This window comes from Cyrtonyx montezumae, unplaced genomic scaffold (genome assembly GCF_038088225.1).
Source record: "Cyrtonyx montezumae isolate F1298 unplaced genomic scaffold, pur_monq_1.0 scaffold_18, whole genome shotgun sequence".
NCBI lineage: Eukaryota > Metazoa > Chordata > Aves > Galliformes > Odontophoridae > Cyrtonyx > Cyrtonyx montezumae.
In genome coordinates, this window is record NW_027071914.1 from 1,835,662 (window position 1) to 1,854,649 (window position 18,988).

Here is an 18,988-nt window from a genome sequence, read left to right on the forward strand (position 1 = left end):
GACAGGGGTTATATACCGTGAGAAAAATACCAAAATTAATGAGTGAGCGAAAGTGTAGCCGAGAGAAAAACAAGGTTACAGGAAAAAAAAAAAAAAAAGAAGAGTTAAAACAGGAATAAAAACAATCTCGCAGTAATTTGGCACTGAGCATCCCACAGGCACCAGAGACCCCGACCGCCCGGGTCGCTGAGCCCCAGCGCTGCAGTGTGGTCCAGGGATGCTCCTCACCCGCAGCATCCCACGTGTGCTCCGGATCAGGCCGAAATCGAGCCCGGTCCATCCGCAAACCCTCAGCCCTTCATTACGCGGCAGGCAGGCGCGCCGAGAAGTTCTTTCATGTGCTGATTTCCGCACATTTGGCTTCGGAGGAGCTTTTGTTTTTAATTGTAGAAACAAGCGAATGGTCGGAACATCTGTGTTATTTGCATTTGCTGCCCAAATCCGCGCTGCTGCTTCTCCTGCGGAGCCCTGCGCTGATGAGAGGGAACAGAGGAGACTTTGAACTCCTTGCAGCAGACGGCAGCCAGGTTGCTGCGTGCATGTGCCAGGGAGGGGGATTTAGTCTCTTGTAAGGTTCATTTGCTCTCCGTGTTTCCCTTTCTTCTTGCTTTCCTGGAGGTTTAGCTGGATGCGCTTCCCCTCGCAGGCTTTGTTCTCCTGGCGATGCCCACTGGCACTGCCAAGCTGCTGTCTGTGCACTGCTGGAGAGGGCTGGGGATGGCAGCACAGCATCACCACACCACCAGGCAGCACTTGGGCTCATGAAATACCTCTGGCCAAGGGTGCAACAACAGCCATAGTGGTGATTTGATGGTTTCTCCTTGCTCAGGATAGGAACTGGGGGAGGAGAACTAAAGGGGGGTGACTCGCAGTAGTGCATGGGATGGGGAATGGCGATGCTGGCAGCAGGCTCTCCTCTTATCCAGAGGGTTGCAGAAAGAGGCCTGGCCACTTCTTCAGAGCAGGAAGGTCAAGGCAGACAAGTCCCCAACTCCCACAGCTTGGACCTGCTCCTCAAAGCTCGGCGTAACCGCTGCATGCCCATTTCCCAATAGGGAGCGCACTGTGTGCACATCACCTGCCTGCAACGGGCGTGAGCTGGGAACCTTTGGCCACAATGCCCCGTGAAGTTTGCCCCCAGCCCCTGTGGGAGTTCACACACAGCACTGCCCAGGGTGCACAGGGTCATTTGCACCGCTCTTCCCTTCCTCCCACTCTCCTCCCTCCCAGGGCCTCCAGAGCTGAGAACCAAAGCTCCCCGAGTCCCGAGGGAGCTCTGCTCCTCTCCCTGCCCGGAGCCTGGCTCCCACTGTCTCACCCCGACCAATCCCACAGCCCACTTCCCTCCCCGTCTGCATCTGTTTCCACCTTCCCTGGGCTCTCGCTTCGTATCCTCTGCAAAATTCCCTTCCTGAGAATGAACACCTGGAAAAAAAAAACAAAAAAAAACCCACAAAAAAACAACCACACACCCGAGCATGGAGAAGACCACAGGAACAGGGATGACCCGCTGCAGAGGAGCCCCTCCACGGCCCCTGCCGGGCGGAGAAAAGCCCTGCCGAGGGCTGAGCTCTGCTCTTTGCAGGGGAAATGCGGGGCTGAGCCGGAGCCAGGGATGCTCGGAGCCGGCCGGCTCAGCCTCTAGATGGTGCAGTCACCGCAGCCGAGCTGAGCATGTGTGCAGCGACGGGAGCTGCGCAACAGGTTGGCGTAGCTCAGCGGGCAGCTGCTCCCATCCTCACGCTGCGGAGGATCGGGAAGGACTCCCCAGCATCCCGGCTGAAACATCCCCGTGGCCATCGGCCCCAGCCCCTCGGAGCAAGACGGTGCCAAGCCTACGGCCACGAAGGGTGCCTGCACCCAACCCAGCGGCCCCACAAGGCCTGCGGCAGGACCGGGCTGCACATTCAGCCCTGGTGGGCACACAGGGACAGTGAGGGATGTCATTTCCCTGGGGACTGCGCTGCCCCCGAGCCCCAGCTGCGGTTTGTGACTCGCACTCGGGCACTCGAGCTCTCCCGCTGCGTGTGCCGTAGGGATCGGAGGGTGAGGAGCTGGTGAAGGCATCAGCCAGGGCGGCCGGCTGCTTCCCTGTTCCTGGCAGCCAGCAATAAAAGTGTGATTCAGCCAGGTGTGGCAGGAGGGGACCGCCGGATGGAGTCGTGGGTGTGCACCCGCAGAGGGCCACCCTTAGTACGTGGGGGGAGACGCATCCCCAGCTCGGCCCCCGCTCCTTACGGGGCCGAATAAAACGACTGGGTGACAAAATCCGGAAAGAGACGAAGGAATGAAACGGGGTCCCGAGGAGGGTAGGGTGGGGAGGAGACGGCCCTGGCAGGGCCGGGAGCGGAGCCGGGAGCGGGCGGCCGTGCCGCCGGTGCCCGGTGGGGCTGGGGCTCGGCTCAGCAGCCGGAGCTCCACCTCCCCGTGGCGGCGGCGAGAGGCGGAGGCAGCGGGGATGTGGCGAGGGAGGGGGGAAGGGGCCGTGCCTGCGCTGCGCTTCCCTTGCACATCCTCACACACACCGAGGGACGGAGGCGGGCACGGACGGAGCTGCCCACCGGGGCTGCCGTCAGCCGTGCCGCCGCCGCTCCGCCGGAGAGCAGCGATCCCGGCCCGGGGAGGAGGAGGAGGAGGAGGAGGAGGAGGAGGAAGGGGGGGGGGGTGGGGGCGATTCCCAAGGGGAAATTTTGTAAATTTTTTTTTCATTTTATTTTTTCGCCCCTTTTCCTTTTTTTTTTTTTTAAAAAAAAAAAAAAAAGAAAGAAAGAAATTTTGATTTTCATCCGTGGATAACGAACCGGAGGAGCCGGGGGGGGTTGGGGGGAGCCCGGTCCCGGCGGGGAAGAGGCGATGCAGACACCGCTGGATCAGCGCTCCGAGAGCCGGCACAGAGCGCAGCGCCGGCCGCATCCAAGTAAGAGCTGCGGCGGGGCCGGGAGCTCCACGCGTGACCGGAGCCGCGGCTGTGGGTATGGCTATGGGGGGTGGGAGAGGGGGGGGACACGGGCAGCGGCACCGGAGGTTCGGGGTTCGGCGTTTGGTTTCGCTGCCGGTATCGCTGGGGCCGGCCGGGGCGGGCGCTGCCACTTGTTGTGCCACCCGGAGCCGTGCCCCAGCGTGGGAGCGTGTCCGTGGGGGGGCGCGGGGGTGTTTTTTTTCCCCGTTTGGGTGCGTGTTGGTGAGCGGGTCGTGGGGGAGTGTGCTCCTCCCCCCCGCACACACAATTCGAGGGTGTTTGCAACCGTGGGGAGAGCGGTGCGTGGGAGCGGGAGAAGTTGCGGGTGGGCGGCGGGGCCGTGTCCGTGTGTCCCCGCGTGGCAGAGGGGTGCGGGAAGGCTGCCGGCAGGTGCCTGCAGGCGGTGCGCGCGGCGGTGGCAGCAGCTCCGTGTCCCCGTGTCGCCGGGCGGTGCGCGAGGCGCGGTTCGCGAGTGGGGGAGCGGGGGCCGCGCGTGTGTGTGGTTGTGTGCGCGTTGCGCGTGTGAGTGAGCGTGTCAGCGGGGTGCGGGTGCGTGTGGTTCGGCAAAGCCGTGCTCGCTGCATGTGCTCCGGGCTCAGGGCTCCGGGCTGTGTTTTTCACGGGTGTCCGCACGATGTGAGTGTGCAACGCGTGCACTGCGCAGCGCTGCCGGCTTTCCCCCGTTCGGTGCCGCGGAGCCTCAACCCGGGCCGCCCCCGGTCCCCCCCGACAGCCGCTCCCGCTGCCGGCAGCTCCCTGCGGCCCTGCCGCGGTCCCCGGCCCCTCCGCATCGCTGCCACCCCCCAGGAGAGAGGGACGGTTGAGCGGGACAGGAGCCCTCAGCATCCTGGGGAGGGATTTTAGGGGCCGGGAAGGAGGATGGAAGCTGCCGCCGGGGTGGCTCTGACAGGTCGCTGCCTCTCTCCTGCCCGAGTTGCGGTGTTGTGGAGCAGGAGGGCCGCGGGTTTTGCCCTCTTTTCCTTAACCGCTATGCCTCTCCCGATTAATAATTCTGGGGTAAAAGCGCTCCAAGAGAGCGCCCGGTCCCCATCTCGGGGTGCTCGGGCCCAGCCCGCATCCATCCCGAACGAACACCGAGCAACCGCAGTGCTCGGAGCGGGAGGAAACCCCGCGGTGGGCATAGGATGCGCTGCACATCACCAGGGGTCCGACCCAGCCGTGTGCCGGGTGCGAGCCGGAGCATCGGTGGCCGTTTTTGGGACTATATAGTCATCAGTTAGTCAGCCCTATGCACGGAGATTGGCATCGGGTGGGATATCGCTTCAGCTCGGAGCATTGCAGCTGCGCTTGGCAGGGATCGGTGCTGGGGTGTTCAGCGTTTAGGGGGGCTTGAGAAGGGCTGGGAGCCATACAATCAGCCCCAGCAGCAGAAAGAGGGGGGGAGACATCGGCAACCAACCCCATGTGGAGCCGCTGGCTGTGGAACGAGGCCAAGAGGCTGTGGGAATCGCAGCCTTGTTGGAGCAGTTGCTTGAATTCGCCGTGCTTTATAGCCTCTCCCTCATTAGGGCTTGTCTTTTTGGGGGAGAACGAGTGAATTCTGTCGGATTTTGCATGCCACTGTCCTCGGAGAGCTTCCCAGTCATGCATTAAGCAGCGTGACTAACGCCTCTCTCATGTGGTCGGGTCTCTTCTCGCACTCTCCCCGCAGGGAGAATTGTGTGTGCTGAGGAATACTTGTTTTGGGAGGGGTTTTTATTTTCAAGCACTCTGTATTCCGCCAGCAGGTCGGAAAAAGGTGGCTGGCACCAGAGAAGAAAGTGTGGGATGGTCCTTAGATCCCATGGGAAAATAGCCCGCTGCTGCTCGCCGGCCCCTGGGAAGCCTCTGTCTCCTGCACAGACGTGCTTTTCCCCAATGGTGGAGCTTCCACCTCCACCTCACGCCCTGCTCGGGGCTCTCACGTCTGCTGCGTGTCATCCCCACCCCAAGCACCCAGAAGGATTGGTTCCCCCGATGAACCAGGGTGCCTGTCTCCCACACTCCTCCTGCAGCTGCCTCTTTTTGGGGTGACAGCCTCGCTCAGCTTCCAACCCCCGTATTTTGGAGGCTCCCTCCACCCTTTTCCCAGAGCACGCTGTATGGGTGCAGGGTACCCTGGGGTGCCTCCCTTCCTGCCTTGGGCTCCCAGTGCTGGTGACTCAGGGCTGCGTGACAGCAGAGCCATGGCCCCGCTCAGGGACTTTCACCTTTAGCTGAGATCCTCGAGCCTGGGATTAGGCAGGGACAGCTACGTCAGCAGCGGCCCAGCCTCATGCAAACAGGCGTGGGCAAACAGCCCATGCCGGGTGCCTCCCCGCCAGGCATCCCTGCTCCTCACGCTCCTCGCTGCTCATTTTCAAAAGCAAAGGGGTGACGATGCTCGGCGCGGGCTCAGACCCACATCCACAGTGCCCCTCGTGCAGGGTGACATCGTGCCAGCAACGGGGACAAGGGCACGCGCACACACGTCGCTCCGTGCACACGCGTGTGCGCGCAGTGCAGCAACGCCAGCCCCGTCCTGGTGCACGCGCTCTGCGGGTGCGGGCGTGGGTGTCCTCCTTGCGGTGCTCACGCACACACGTGTGTGCTTTTCCCTCTGTGCTGTGAACATGCGTGTGCTTGCACACTCACTGCTGGGTCTTGCTTGAACCGCTGCGGAGCCACACTGTGCTCCTGCCGCCGTCCCTGACCGTGTGCAGGGTGGGGACAGCTGGCTTTCCTCTCCTCCCTTCCACCCAGGGTATGCCTGTGGATGGCTGTGCGTGCCCTCAGCGGGGTGGGAGCATCTCCCCTCTGCCACAAAGGGATCAGAGAGCTACTGGAGCTAGACTCTGGGGCCAGAGCTTCATCTTCAGAAGCAGAGCTGTGTTTCCACCTGCTGAGGGAGAGCTCGAGGCAGGCATTTGTCCATGGGCAAGCACGGGGATAGAGGGACTGCGAGCAGCTGGCTTGTGGGAAGCAACAGGGCAGCCAGAGCAGGATGTTCCACTTGTTGAGGAGCCGAACGGTTCTGAGTGAGCAGGAATTTGGCGTTTGGCCACGTAGCAGGAGGAGCGCCATCTCATCCCATCCATCCCATCCCCGTCCCACGGGCTGCGTGCAGAGCGCGGAGAGAAGCGATAGGAACGGAAGGAGGAGCGGGTTGCTGCTGCGGGCGCCGTGGCAGATGTTGTGGATGCTGATTTTTGGACATACAGTGAGGCCTCCGTGTCCGCTGACAGTCAGGGAAGCAGGGGGATGTGAAGGCAGGTGGCCAGGTGCAGGTGATGAAGCGTGTGGCTCGGTGCCGAAGGGACAGTCCCCGCAGGGCTGGCACTGGCCCTGCAGCGTCGGCACGCTGGGGGGAGGTTTCCAGTGGCTGGGTGCCTGCAGTGCAGCGTGCAGTGTGCGTCTGCAATGCAGGGGGCAGTGCTCCTGTCACTGTTTCTGCAGTCGGTGAGGTGGACATGGACAGCCCTGGGCACCCCCCCCCCCCCCAGACACATCTCGGCCTGGAGCAGGAGGGAATGGGAAGGAGCAGGGAGTGCTCTTTGCCTGGTGCAGGGTGCGGGGTTGCCTAGTGATTATGCAGCGGAGGGGAGAAGCTGTGCTGCCCGTTGCTGAGCGCAGGGGCCACACTGGGCTGCAGGGAGGCTCAGGGGCTGCAGCATGGGTGCCAGGAGCTGCAGTGCGGGGTGGGCAGTGCTCCCCTGGCACACTGCTGGGTGCTGTCCCTCCTTCTACAGGGGCTATGGGCAGGTGGCAGTGTCCTGCATGCAGTTGAGTGCAAGTGTTGTGCAGGGCTCCTGCATCCCTGCAGCGTTGGGTGGGTGGTGCCTTTGCAGTGCAAAGCTGGCAGTTCAGGGAGGGCAGTGCTGCGCTGTGCCTGCTGTGGCAGCGCGCTGCATCCCTGCAGCTCTGGAGGGGTGGCATCCTTTCAGTGCAAGCAGTGCTCCTTGTCCTCACATCCCTGCGATGCCCCATATCCCTGCGGTGTCCCCACTGTCCCTGCAGCGCTGAGGGGCTGCATCCCCACATCCCACACAGAGCCCCCACCTGCCCCTTTGCTGCCGCAGCCCCGTGGTGCTGGCAGGGTGTGCGGTGCCCCCGTGTCCCCGCAGTGCGTGGCACACAATGCTCCTGTGTCTCTGCAGCGAGAAGCTGTTTCCCAGCCTGGCTGGCTCCCATCGGGTTGCTGGCAGCAGGCTGCGTGCAGTCCGCCCCGTTAGCGTGCCTGGCTGGTTGTAATTACAGAGTGTGCGGTGACGAAGAGGGTGGACGGTGGCAGGAGTGGCTTCCTGTGCCTTGCAGGAAGGGCCAGGGATTCGGTGACGGGGTTGCTCTTTGGGTCAGGGAACTCAGCACTTCGGGATCGGGCTTCCTGGGCCCTTGCTGGGGGAGGCTGGGGTCAGGTGGGCCTGGAACCCCCTCCTTTTGAGCCGTGGCTTTGCGGTACCACAGAGGGTGTAGGTGCAGCCGGGGATTGAGCAGCCTAACCCGAGGTGTCTGTGTCCTTCCAGCTCCCCTGAGGCACAGGATGAGGCCCCTCGCCTCCTGCCTGGCCCTATGGCTCCTCTGCCAGCTGCCTGCTCTGGCCTGCGGGACACGCGTGGTCTACAAAGTGCAGGAGGAGCAGCCCCCCAACACGCTTATCGGCAGCCTGGCCTCCGACTACGGCTTCCCCGACGTGGGGCACCTCTACAAGCTGGAAGTGGGAGCCCCGTACCTGCGTGTGGATGGCAAGACTGGAGACATCTACACCACGGAGACCTCCATCGACCGGGAGAGCTTGCGTGAGTGCCAGCACTTGCTGCCTGGAGAGCCCTGCTACCTGGAGTTCGAAGTGTCCATCACTGACCTGATCCAGAACAACAGCCCACGCCTGCTGGAAGGGCAGATTGAGGTGCTCGATATCAATGACAACACCCCCAACTTCGCCTCGCCCGTCCTCACCCTGACCATCCCCGAGAACACCAACATCGGGGCTCTCTTCTCCATCCCCCCGGCCATGGACCGGGACTCGGGCCCCAATGGCGTTGCCTCCTACGAGCTGCTGGCTGGCCCCGAAGCACAGGAGCTCTTTGGGCTGCAGGTGGCTGAGGACCAGGAGGAGAAGCAGCCGCAGCTGATCGTCATGGGAAACCTGGACCGGGAGCAGTGGGACTCCTATGACCTGACCATCAAGGTGCAGGATGGGGGCAACCCGCCACGGGCCAGCAGCGCGCTGCTGCGCATCACCATCGTGGACATGAATGACAACGCACCCAAGTTTGAGAAGGCCCTCTACGAGGCTGAGCTGTCTGAAAACAGCCCCGTAGGGCACTCCGTCATCCAGGTTGGTTTTTTGGGTTTCTTGCTCCTCCCCACCTCCCCTATGCTTCCAGCGGGGACAAAGCCATGGGTGTTTATAGGGCTACGTGCTGCCTCGGGGAAGGAGATCCTAGAAGGGCTGCATGCTGTAGGAGCCCACAGCATCAGGCTGGGATGTCATTTCTGCTAAAACATGGTGGGGCGGGATGCTCGGGGAGCTTTGGCCAAAGTGGGGGCTACAAAGCTGCAAGTGGGGAGCAGCAGCAGAGTGTTTAGGGGCATGGCAGCAGGTTTTGGGGAGAGCTGGGATCCACGGTCTGTAGAGGAGACCAGAGTCATGCCAGGCTGGTCCGAACGCTGCCCATGGACATGACATAGAGCCCTTCACTAGTTGCATTCCCTCAGCTGCTCCATGGGAACTGAGAGGCAGGGAATACTGTCTGCAGAACTGGGGTGCTTTCTGCACACAGGACTATGCTCCACAGTGGGCATCCCATGGGCTAGGTGTGGGTGGGTCTGACCAGGAGGCGACATCAAGATGATAGCAGCGACATCTGTTTATCTGCAGCTGCCATCTTAATAAGCAGAGCGCAGCCGGCTCTCATCCGCTCACTAATTCTGATGTGAATTTTTAAGAATTCATTTTTCACCCTTAAGAGAATGGAAGTTGGAAGCAGATAAGGGAGCAGCGTGGCCAGGAGGAGAATGGGCTGAGCCACCGCTGCTGCCATTGCTCAGCTTTTATCTTTTGGGTAAAATGACTTCCTCCTTTTTTTGTGAGTGGAGGTAAAAGGTGGAATTTACATTTAACAACTTTCATTCTCCATCCAAATCTGCTGAGCAAGATAACGGCAGAGAAGCAAATGGTGCAGAGAACAGGCTGCTCGGAGAGCCGATTAGGGAGGGAAATGTTAGACAAACCTCATCTTCTTTAGAAAGCAAATACTAGGCAGGTTTATGTGAATGCAGAGCTGCTGGCGGGCAGGCAGGGATGGTTGGTGCAAGCTGGGATGGAGCTACTGCAACTGCGCATGGCCTCACCATTGTTTTCTTCCCGGGCACCCAAACCCCACTTGTGGGCTGCAGGCAGTGGGAAGGGCAGTGCAGCCGGGGCTGTCCCTCCCTGGTGCTGCCTGGCTCTGGCAGTGCTGCTTCCCAGTGGATTCTCTGCATGCTGGAGCCAGTCGGGAGAGGAACTCAGCCCAACCGGTACAGCCGGTTTCTCTGGAAGAGTGAGGGAAGGCCTCCATGCTAGAGAGCCGCTCCCAGCCACCCTGCCGGTCTCAGGGTGCCCTGTAGATCTTAGCCTCAGAAGAGGAAATGCAGGCTTTTCCCCCCAGTCTGGCCCCTCATTCACTGTCTCCTCCCTCAATCCTGCAGGTGAAGGCCAACGACTCGGACCAGGGTGCCAATGCCGAGATTGACTACTCCTTCCACCAAGCATCAGATATGGTGCGCCGGCTGCTGCGCCTGGACCGCAACACAGGGCTCATCACCGTCCAGGGGCCCATTGATCGTGAGGACGTCAGCATCCTCAAGTTCTCTGTCATGGCCAAGGACAAGGGGGCCAACCCCAAGAGCGCCCGCACGCAGGTAGTGGTCACCATCAAGGACATGAATGACAACGCACCCTCTATTGAGATTCGGGGCATTGGGTTGGTCACCCACCAGGATGGCATGGCGAATATCTCGGAGGACGTACCAGTAGAGACAGCAGTGGCTCTGGTACAGGTGTCCGACCGAGATGAGGGCGAGAATGCTGTGGTGACCTGTGTGGTGGCTGGTGATGTCCCCTTCCAGCTGCGGCAGGCTAGCGAAACAGGGAGTGACAGCAAGAAGAAATACTTCCTGCAGACTACCACGCCTCTGGACTATGAGTCGGTGAAGGACTACACAATCGAGATTGTGGCAGTGGACTCGGGGAACCCGCCCCTTTCCAGCACCAACTCGTTGAAGGTGCAGGTGGTAGATGTGAATGACAATGCGCCCGTCTTCAGCCAGAGCTTCACTGAGGTGGCCTTCCCCGAGAACAACGAGCCCAATGACCTGGTGATGGAGGTGAGTGCCAGCGATGCAGACAGTGGCTCCAATGCCAAGCTGGTTTACTCACTGGTGACTGACCCATCCTCCAAGGACTCCTTCACCATCGACCCCGACTCTGGGGAGATTCGAGTGAAAGCGGTGCTGGACCGTGAGCAGCGGGAGCGCTACGAGTTCTTGGTGGTGGCGGCAGACAAGGGCAGCCCCAGCCTGAAGGGCACAGCGTCGGTGGCCATCAACGTCATGGATAGGAATGACAACGACCCCAAGTTCATGCTGAGCGGCTACAACTTCTCGGTGATGGAGAACATGCCACCCCTCAGCCCCGTGGGCATGGTGACGGTGATCGATGCTGACAAAGGAGAAAATGCCCGAATCCAGCTGTCGGTGGAGCAAGACAATGGGGATTTTGTCATCCAGAATGGCACCGGCACCATTCTCTCCAGCATCTCTTTTGACCGGGAGCAGCAAAGCACGTACACATTCCGGCTCAAGGCTGTGGACGGTGGGGATCCCCCCAGATCTGCCTATGTAGGGGTGACCATCAACGTCTTGGATGAGAACGACAACGCTCCCTTCATCACCTCACCTTCCAATGCCACCTACAAGCACATCCTGCCCCACACCAGCCCTGGCCAGCAGGTGAGCAAGGTCAAGGCGGAGGACATCGACACCGGCGTCAATGCCGAGCTGACCTACAGCATCACAGGAGGCAATCCCTTTGAGCTCTTCCAGATCTCCCCCCAGAGTGGGGACATCACGCTGGAGAAGGAGATCCTGCGCAAGCACCATGGCCTGCATCGCTTGGTCGTGCGTGTCAATGACAAGGGCAAGCCATCACGGCACGGCACAGCCCTAGTGCACTTCTATGTCAATGAGACTCTGGCCAACCGCACACTGCTGGACACGCTGGTGGGGCACAGCCTGGACACTCCGCTTGACATAGACATCGCTGGGGACCCCGAGTACGAGCGCAGCAAGCAGAGAAGCAACATCCTCTTTGGAGTCATCGCCGGCATTGTGGCTGTCACCTTGGTCATTGTGCTGGTCGTCCTGGTGCGCTACTGCCGACAGCGGGAGGCCAAGAGTGGCTACCAGGCAGGCAAGAAGGAGACCAAGGACCTGTATGCGCCCAAGCAGGCCAGCAAGAGTGGCAAGAGCAAGAACAAGGTGAAGAAGAGCAAGTCCCCGAAGCCACCCAAGCCAACGGAGGATGAGGAGGAGACGGGGCTGCAGAAATCCCTCAAGTTCAACCTGATGAATGACTCTGTCAGCGACAGCCCCCGCATCCACCTGCCCCTCAACTACCCACCAGGCAGCCCGGACCTGGGCAGGCACTACCGCTCCAACTCACCCCTGCCCTCCATCCAGCTGCAGCCCCAGTCTCCCTCTGCCTCCAAGAAGCACCAAGTGGTGCAGGACCTGCCGGCCACCAACACCTTTGTTGGCACCGGGGACAACAACTCGACGGGCTCCGAGCAGTACTCGGACTACAGCTACCGCACCAATCCCCAGAAATACACCAACAAGCAGGTAGGAGAGCTCATCCTGAGGCCGGCAGCGGCCCCCCCGCTGCACCGGGGACCCATCTGGACCGAGGTGTGGGAGTGAGCCTGGACTGCGGGGTGGGGAAGGAACGGGGTCAGAAGAACATTGCAGCCCTTGTCACAGCGCCCAGGGCTGGGACCTGGGTGACGGTGACACACAGGTTGCTGCATGCCTATACCTCTGCATGGGGAGTGCTGGGGGGACACCCACCCATCCGGGTACTCTTTGGGGACTGGCAGCCAGTGGGGCGATCTGAGCACGGAACTGTGTACAGCTCCCCGTGCAGAGCATCCCAAAAACAGGAGCGCAGCACCTGTCGGGCTGCCCGGGCAGGTGGGGCTGGGCAGGGGAGCAAAGCACTGCGTTTTTCCCAGGCTTGGGTTCTGCCTTCCCCAGGGCTTGGGCTTTCTGCCATCACTGGCACAGTGAAAATCATCCTTAGTGCAAGCATCAGGGTCCAGCGGCTTTCCTCACACGGGGCTCCTCAGTGGTGGCATGGGGCCGGGAGGTCAGAGCTGTGGGGTGTGGGGTCTCTGCTGCGTGCTGCGGTTAGGTCACTGCTCTGCGTCTGGCTGGGACTTGTGCTGCACATGGGGCAGGGTGCTGGCAGGACCAGGCTGCTGGCTAGTGTGCTTGGAGGTCGTGGGAGGACCGCAGGGGTCCGGAGCTTGTGGAACCTTCTGTCCTTGGGCTGTGTGGTCAGTTGGCTTGCACGTCGTCTCTGCTTTGGCGCCTGTTGGGTCTGTCCTTAGCTCTGTGCTCAGCTCTATCCTTAGCTACTAGTGGGAGAGAGAGGGGACAGGTGGCTTCGTCTGTTCCTGACTCCACGGAGAGGATCACTTGCTCTGTGTCATGTCGTGCTGTACCCCTGTGCCCCATGGAGAGCCCCGAGTGGCAGGCTGGGCTCCTGCTGTAGGGCTGAGCTCTGTTGCCCTGTTGGATTTGACTTCAATAAAGTTTTCTATTTTTGACCGCTTGTGCCTTATTTTCCGTGCTGCCCCCAAAGCTGCTTTGGCTCCTGGCCATTTCCCAGCCAGGCTTCCCATTGTTACTGGTGCCCAGAAACAATGTTCTCATGGACCAGCCCTTCCACATCCTTCCCCCATCCCCCCAGTAGCCAACCCAGAGGTCCCAGGGTGCTGACTCCCTGCACGACTTCTCTCATCTCCAGCCTTCCAAGGAGCCCTCCTCCAGGTCACGGTCCACCACACATGCACCCCATCTTCCCTGTGCCATGCCTTCTCCTGGCTCATCCCATCCATCCCCACATCCATGTAAGACCTCCACCTCCCCAGGCCTGCAGGCAGAGGAGCAGAGCCCTTCCTCGGTAGCATGACCCAAATCCTGCCGCAGTGCCGCAATGAGGGCGAGGATGCAGATGGAGCCCGGGTGCGTCAGCAGCGCTGGGGGGGCACCCAAGGCAAAGCACTCCCACCCCACCATGCGACGAGCATCAGCACTGTGGAGAAGATGTCCTCCCAAGCAAGCTTGCGATGGAGCAATGTTGCCGTGCACCCCAAAAGACCATGGTCCCCCCCTTTCTGGCTGCACCCCCCCCCAGTTCTCAAGGTTGCTGGTTCAACTTGGGATGCAGGGAGGCACTGGCTTCACCTCTTCCCCAAGGGCTCCAACCGGCCCCACCAGCCCGCTGGGGAGAGGAGGTCTGGTGCTGGGAGAGATTAGATCAGCTGGAGAAACCAGTGCTTCTGGCTTCCGTGGTTTGAGTCTGGTGCCAGCCTTGGCTCTCCCAGCCTCTCCATTTATTTTGCTAACAGCGTCAGGTTTTATCTCCAACCGGCCGGGAAGCGTCTGGGCCTCCTGGGCAGGCACGGCTGTGCCTTGCGGGAGGTGCGGTGGCTGCAGAAGAGGAAAGGAGACAGCGGCACCCTCCTCCAGCAGCAGCCCTGCAGGGATGGGCTGGCTGGGCTGGGGATGTGGCTTCTCCTCACAGCCTTTTGGGAACCATCCGAAAGCACTTTCCCTTCCCTTCTTGCCCTCAGCAGCTCTTTGATGAACCCACAGCCAGAATATAACCACACTCAGGTGCTGAAGTTTTTTTCTTCTGCCTCCCTCCCAGCCTTCATCCACTGGGACGTTTCTTCTACTTTTTTTCCTCCTTTCTCCTCTCCTGTCTGCACAAACCCAAAGCCGCCCCGGTCACTATGGCCACATCGTGCCCACAAAGCCAGCTGGAATGATGTTGGCTTGGGCACACTCTTGCGAGCTCAGCAGAGGCACCTGCACCTGCCTGCAGGCACAGGAGCACAGTGCAGCGTTAATTACTCTCTGCAGGTGGGGGGGAAATAAGAGGAATATTGTAGCTGTAATGGACAGAAATGAAATAGTCTTGCGGTGGAATTTAGCTGCGAGTCTCCATAAATTGCAGGTTTAGGTGTTGGCAGATGTCTGGGATAGTCTCCTGCCATCCCGGGTCAGTGGGTTTTCTCAAGGTCGCTCACGTGGAATGAGCTGATAAATGGATCCAGTGCTGAGCTGCAGATGGAGCAGAGGGTTCAGGGGGGACCTGCCCTGTTTTCCCCTGCTCTGCATAGACGCTGTGCTGGGAGCAGTTCCCAAAATGCAAATCAGCTTCTGCTCTCTGGCTCGTTTGGGACTGGTGCAGATTCAGTGTTTGGGGATGTCTGTACAGGGCCCTGAGCACCCAGGGGGAGTGCAAAGGTGGGTGAGAAGCACGGTGCTCCCAGTCTGCACTCCCCCAGTGTAGGCTGCATGGTGATGGGATGACCTGTGTCTCCTGCGGGAGGAGGTGGTGTGGGAATTGGTGCCACGTTGTCCTGGGAGAGCTGGCATGGGATCGGATACTTCAGAGTCCGAGGAGGATGTGGCACAGGGGTGGGAGCCACGTAGGAAGAGGTGGCATGTGAATGGGTACTGTGTTGTCCCAGGAGGAGGAGGCACAGGGTGGTGGTGACCCCAGTGAGGGGGGTGTCTGCCTGGTGGCTGTGGTGTTCCCCATCCCCATCCTCCCGAGGAGAGCACTGAATCTCTCCTGCTTGGCGGCCCCTGGCCCCACTGGGTTTGGGGACCTCATCCTTTGCTCTCTTGGCGGCTTGTACAGAATGACTCTCATCTCTTGCTGTGCACCTGTGCACTCTGCTCTCCCACAGCATGCTGGCCTTGCAGCTCTGAACCCTCCCCTCCAGCCCAATCCTCTTCCCTACCCTGCTAAGCCAGCTGCTGGCCCACTCTCCCCTTTTTCCTTCTGCCTCTCACCTCCAGGCTTTCACAGTGACATCTGCCCCCTCTCCATCCCTCTCCCCCAGTTGATCCCTTCCTCCTGCTCCACTCAAGCAGTTTCCTCCCCCTCTCCCATATCTTTCTCCTCCCAAATCTTGAAGGATGCTGAACCCAGGTCCTTGCAGCTCGGCAGCTCCTGTGGGTCCCAGTGCAATGAAAGCACTGGCTGTGGCCAAGGCACACTGATTGATATTCCCAGCACTGCTCTGCCTGCTCGGCTGGGCTCTCAGCTGCAGTGCTGCTCCCGAAGCAGACAGGAGCAGAGCTCATCCCTGCAGCCTGCTACATCAGGCACCCTGATCCTGGGGGAGCACAGCCATTTCTGCAATGCCCAGCACGTGTTCCCAGCATTTTCTCATCTCTCTGCAAAGGGGGAGAGGGGAGGATGCTGTAGATGAGGTATGAGGTGATGCCTGCGGTGCACCTTTGGGGTGGGATGCAGTGTCAGGAGGAAGGAGGGTGCAGTGAGGACAGGGCCAGGGTGCTGTGGATGTTAATGAGAGGGTGTGTGATATAGGGCAGGAAGGGTGGGGTGTTGTGAGGTAGATGTGCAGAGCAAACTTCTGTCCCTGGGAGCTGTGGTGGGGAGAACAGCCCAGGGGGCACGCAAAGAGGTGACCACTGTGTGCTTGTGGCCCCAGAGCTAGTGTCCGCCCAGAAGCACAGCGGGGCCATGGACGTTCAGAGGCTGAGCAGACACCTTGCTCTGTGGGGCTGAGCCTCCCTCTTACCTTGTTTTGAAAGGTGCCTCTGGACTTGAGCCCTAAGCCAAGCCCAAAGTGCCTTCACCCCTCCCCACCCTCCTCGCTGTGCATTCTAGTCGTGCTACAAAACCCGGGCACAGCTCAGCTCCGTGGGAGAGCTGCCTCCCTGCCCACCACCCTGCAAGCCAGTCCTTCCTGGCTGCACTTGCACAACCCAAGCTGTGCTCATGGGAGAAACTGAGATGGTCAGTAGAGATTGCTCAAGACAGGGCTCTTCCCACAGTCCTCTTCTTCCGAAGAGCTCACACTGCTCAGCTGGGACAGTTCAACTTAGGACCATAGAATTATAGGATCATAGTGTTGTTGAATCATTGAGGCTGCAAACACACCACCAAGGTCATCTAGTTCAACCACCAATTTGCCACGCCCACTGAACCACATCCCTCAGTTCCACATCTTCTTTTGTCTTGAACACCTCCAAGGACGATGACTCCATCACCTCCCTGGGCTGCCTGTGCCAACATCTCACCGTATAACAGAGGGGTTGAGCTCAGTGGGGTCTTTGCCTTCTACTTCCCTTGCAACAGGCCTGGCCTTCCTGGGTGGGATGCAGGCCACCTCCAGCACCTTTGTCACCTCCTTGTCACCTCTGGCTCCGCCTTAGTTGTTGCATACCACTGGTTCCCCAGGTGGGAGCCGTGCATTGCCTCAGCCCTTTATCTCCTGGCAGGAAGGAGTGGGTGGGAGGAGAGCAGGTTTGTGGCAGTGACCTGCCAGGAGGGCAGGACCCACATCCTGAATTAGCAGGTCATCTACACCCATTCGGTCATTCACTCGAGGATCCTGCCCAAAGATCACCAGAGATGCCCCTGCCCCATTAGCAAAACATCCTCCTGAGTACTTTCCTGGCTTGTGAAACGTCTGAGCTTCTATCAAAACAGGCCCAGAGCAGGGCGGGATTCATCAAAGCTGCCTCCCAGAGCCATCATTTTGGGAAGGCAGCAAACCACCACCTCTCTCCTGGGATCGACCCCGCTCAGCAGCAAAGAATCCGGAGCAGAGTGCCCTGATTCAGCTCCTCCGAGACATCTCCAAAAGCCCAGGCAACCTGGAAGCCTGCAGCTATTTGGCTCCCACATGGTTTGCTGTTCACATGCTCCAAACTCCCCCATGCTCCTGAGCATCTGCAAAGCTGCTGCCAGGAAGGATCTGACAGATATCAGTCCCTGCTGCGGGGGTTTGTCTTGTCTTGAACTCAGGGCTGCAATCCTGCTTTAAATATCTTGCTAATGTGATGTCTGATGTTCCTTTACACTAATCTGTTAATCTTTCTGCTTCTTCATCAAATGAGCTCAAGCCCAATAGAAGAGAAATCAGTATTCCAGATGAAAAAAAAAAGCCCTTCTTTATTATTCAGGCTGAGTGAGACCTTTTGGGGTGTTGTGACATTGATTTGAGCTGCCTGGAGGGGCCAGAGCTGCTTTTTCTCAGGATTTCAAGAAGATCACAGTTTATTAGGGACCATCAGGTCTCTTTTTTTTCCCATAGAACCTTCTCTGATATCCAGAGCTTTTACTTGCACCACAGTCTGCAAGGTCTAGAGCACGATTTGACAGCTCACACAGGAATTGAGCACTGGATGAGAGATTAAATTCAGAACAGATCTGCAATTACATTAGGAATTCCCACTCATCTGGGAATATTGTTCAAAGAGTGGGATCTGAACAGGCAGGTGGAGCAGAAACTGGTCATTAAGGTTGGAAAAAACCACTAAGATCAAATCCATCCACTGACCCATCTCCATCATGCCCTCTAAGCGAAGTCTCCCAGTGCCACATCTAAACACTTCTTGTCCCTTTGAGATGATCTTCATAACCAGACCTCTTTAGGACTGTGGTGTCGCAAGGGAATGAAGAGGAGCAGGCACTTGGGACTTTCTTGAGTGGCAACCAGAACTCTGAAGTTGTGGTCCATGCTGAGGAGACGTGCATGGCGAATCCCCCAGCTGACTGCTGAAGGCTTTGGTGGACTCCCCTTGCTCTTCTTTCCAGTCATGCTGGAGACTGCATTGTAGCAGGCTTTGTATCTTCCACCTTCTCTCTTCAGTGGCTTGCTCCAGGATTCTTCTGCTTCTGACAAGTGGTCAGATGTCTCCCATCAGCCAACACCTCCAGCTTTCCCCATGCGCAGGAAACCAGTTTGAGTGCCTCATTCATGCTGCTGAGTAGGATCCTGATCCCGCACATGTGGGAGCAGCACAGAACACAGGGTACCACGAGAGTGCTCCCCTTCACCTTCAGCCCACGCTGTTGGGTGCAGCCTCTGTTCTGCCCCAGATCCCTGAGCACGGTCATGGTGCTCCTCCACCACCCACACGGCATCCTGCACTAGCAGAACATGCCAGACACCAGTGTACTTCAACCTGACAACACTGCCTGTCTCATCTCCTTGATCTCTCCAAATGAAAGTGATATCTCTCACCCAACATCATTATGTGCAGGCTGGCTGTAGAATACTGGTGGGAGGGATCTGCAGATGTCCAGAGCATGCTGACCTATGGAACAGGCACAGCTCCTCCACTGACCAGGAAAGTTTCTGCCCCTTGCCTATGGGAAGAGTTGGCTGGAAGATGGGGTCACCATTGAGTTAAAAATTTGCATTTAAATATGAATCAGAAGGAAATGACAGTCTTTGTTTTGTTTTGGTTCAAGTCAGTAGACAAGCAGGTAGGTGGGTCGGTTGGTATGCATGTAGGTAGGTAGGCTCACGTATTTAGGGAGGTCGGTTGGTACGTAGGTAGGTAGATAGGTAGGTGGATGGATACACAGATCGATAGATAGATTTCCTAATAATTTTGTAAAGGCACCGTTCTGACTGATCTTTTTTTTAATTTAGTTTCATAACCACTACTTGGCTTGAATTCTGAAATGAAAATTACCTTTGCAAGAGCATCACTTTTTCATTTTTCAGTGTCAGCAAAGATATCCCCCCTGCCCCACCTTTGAAACAAGGCGCTCACTTGAAAGAAGATCTGATTTCAGCAAACTGACATTTTCTCCATGCAGAGTGTTCTGTTGAAGCATCCCTCGGTTAGCTCTCTCCAAGGGGCCAGAGCCTCCTGCCTGGGACCCCCTGCTTTCCCCAGAGCCCTCCTCAGGATCCATCAGCTCCACTGGGTGCAACGGGG

The 18,988-nt window shown here is 58.9% G+C and overlaps 1 protein-coding gene across 1 annotated transcript in view; it reads left to right on the forward strand.

Annotated features, from left to right (window-relative positions):
- The first annotated feature begins 2,746 nt into the window (after positions 1-2,746).
- Positions 2,747-18,988, forward strand: part of PCDH1 (protocadherin 1) — a 47,232-nt gene continuing 30,990 nt past the window's right edge. Inside the window, exons 1-3 of the mRNA XM_065734418.1 lie at positions 2,747-2,917; positions 7,462-8,276; positions 9,632-11,824. Of these exons, the coding sequence (XP_065590490.1) occupies positions 2,854-2,917; positions 7,462-8,276; positions 9,632-11,824 (3,072 nt within the window). The 5' untranslated portion in view covers positions 2,747-2,853. The remainder of the gene's footprint in view (positions 2,918-7,461; positions 8,277-9,631; positions 11,825-18,988) is intronic.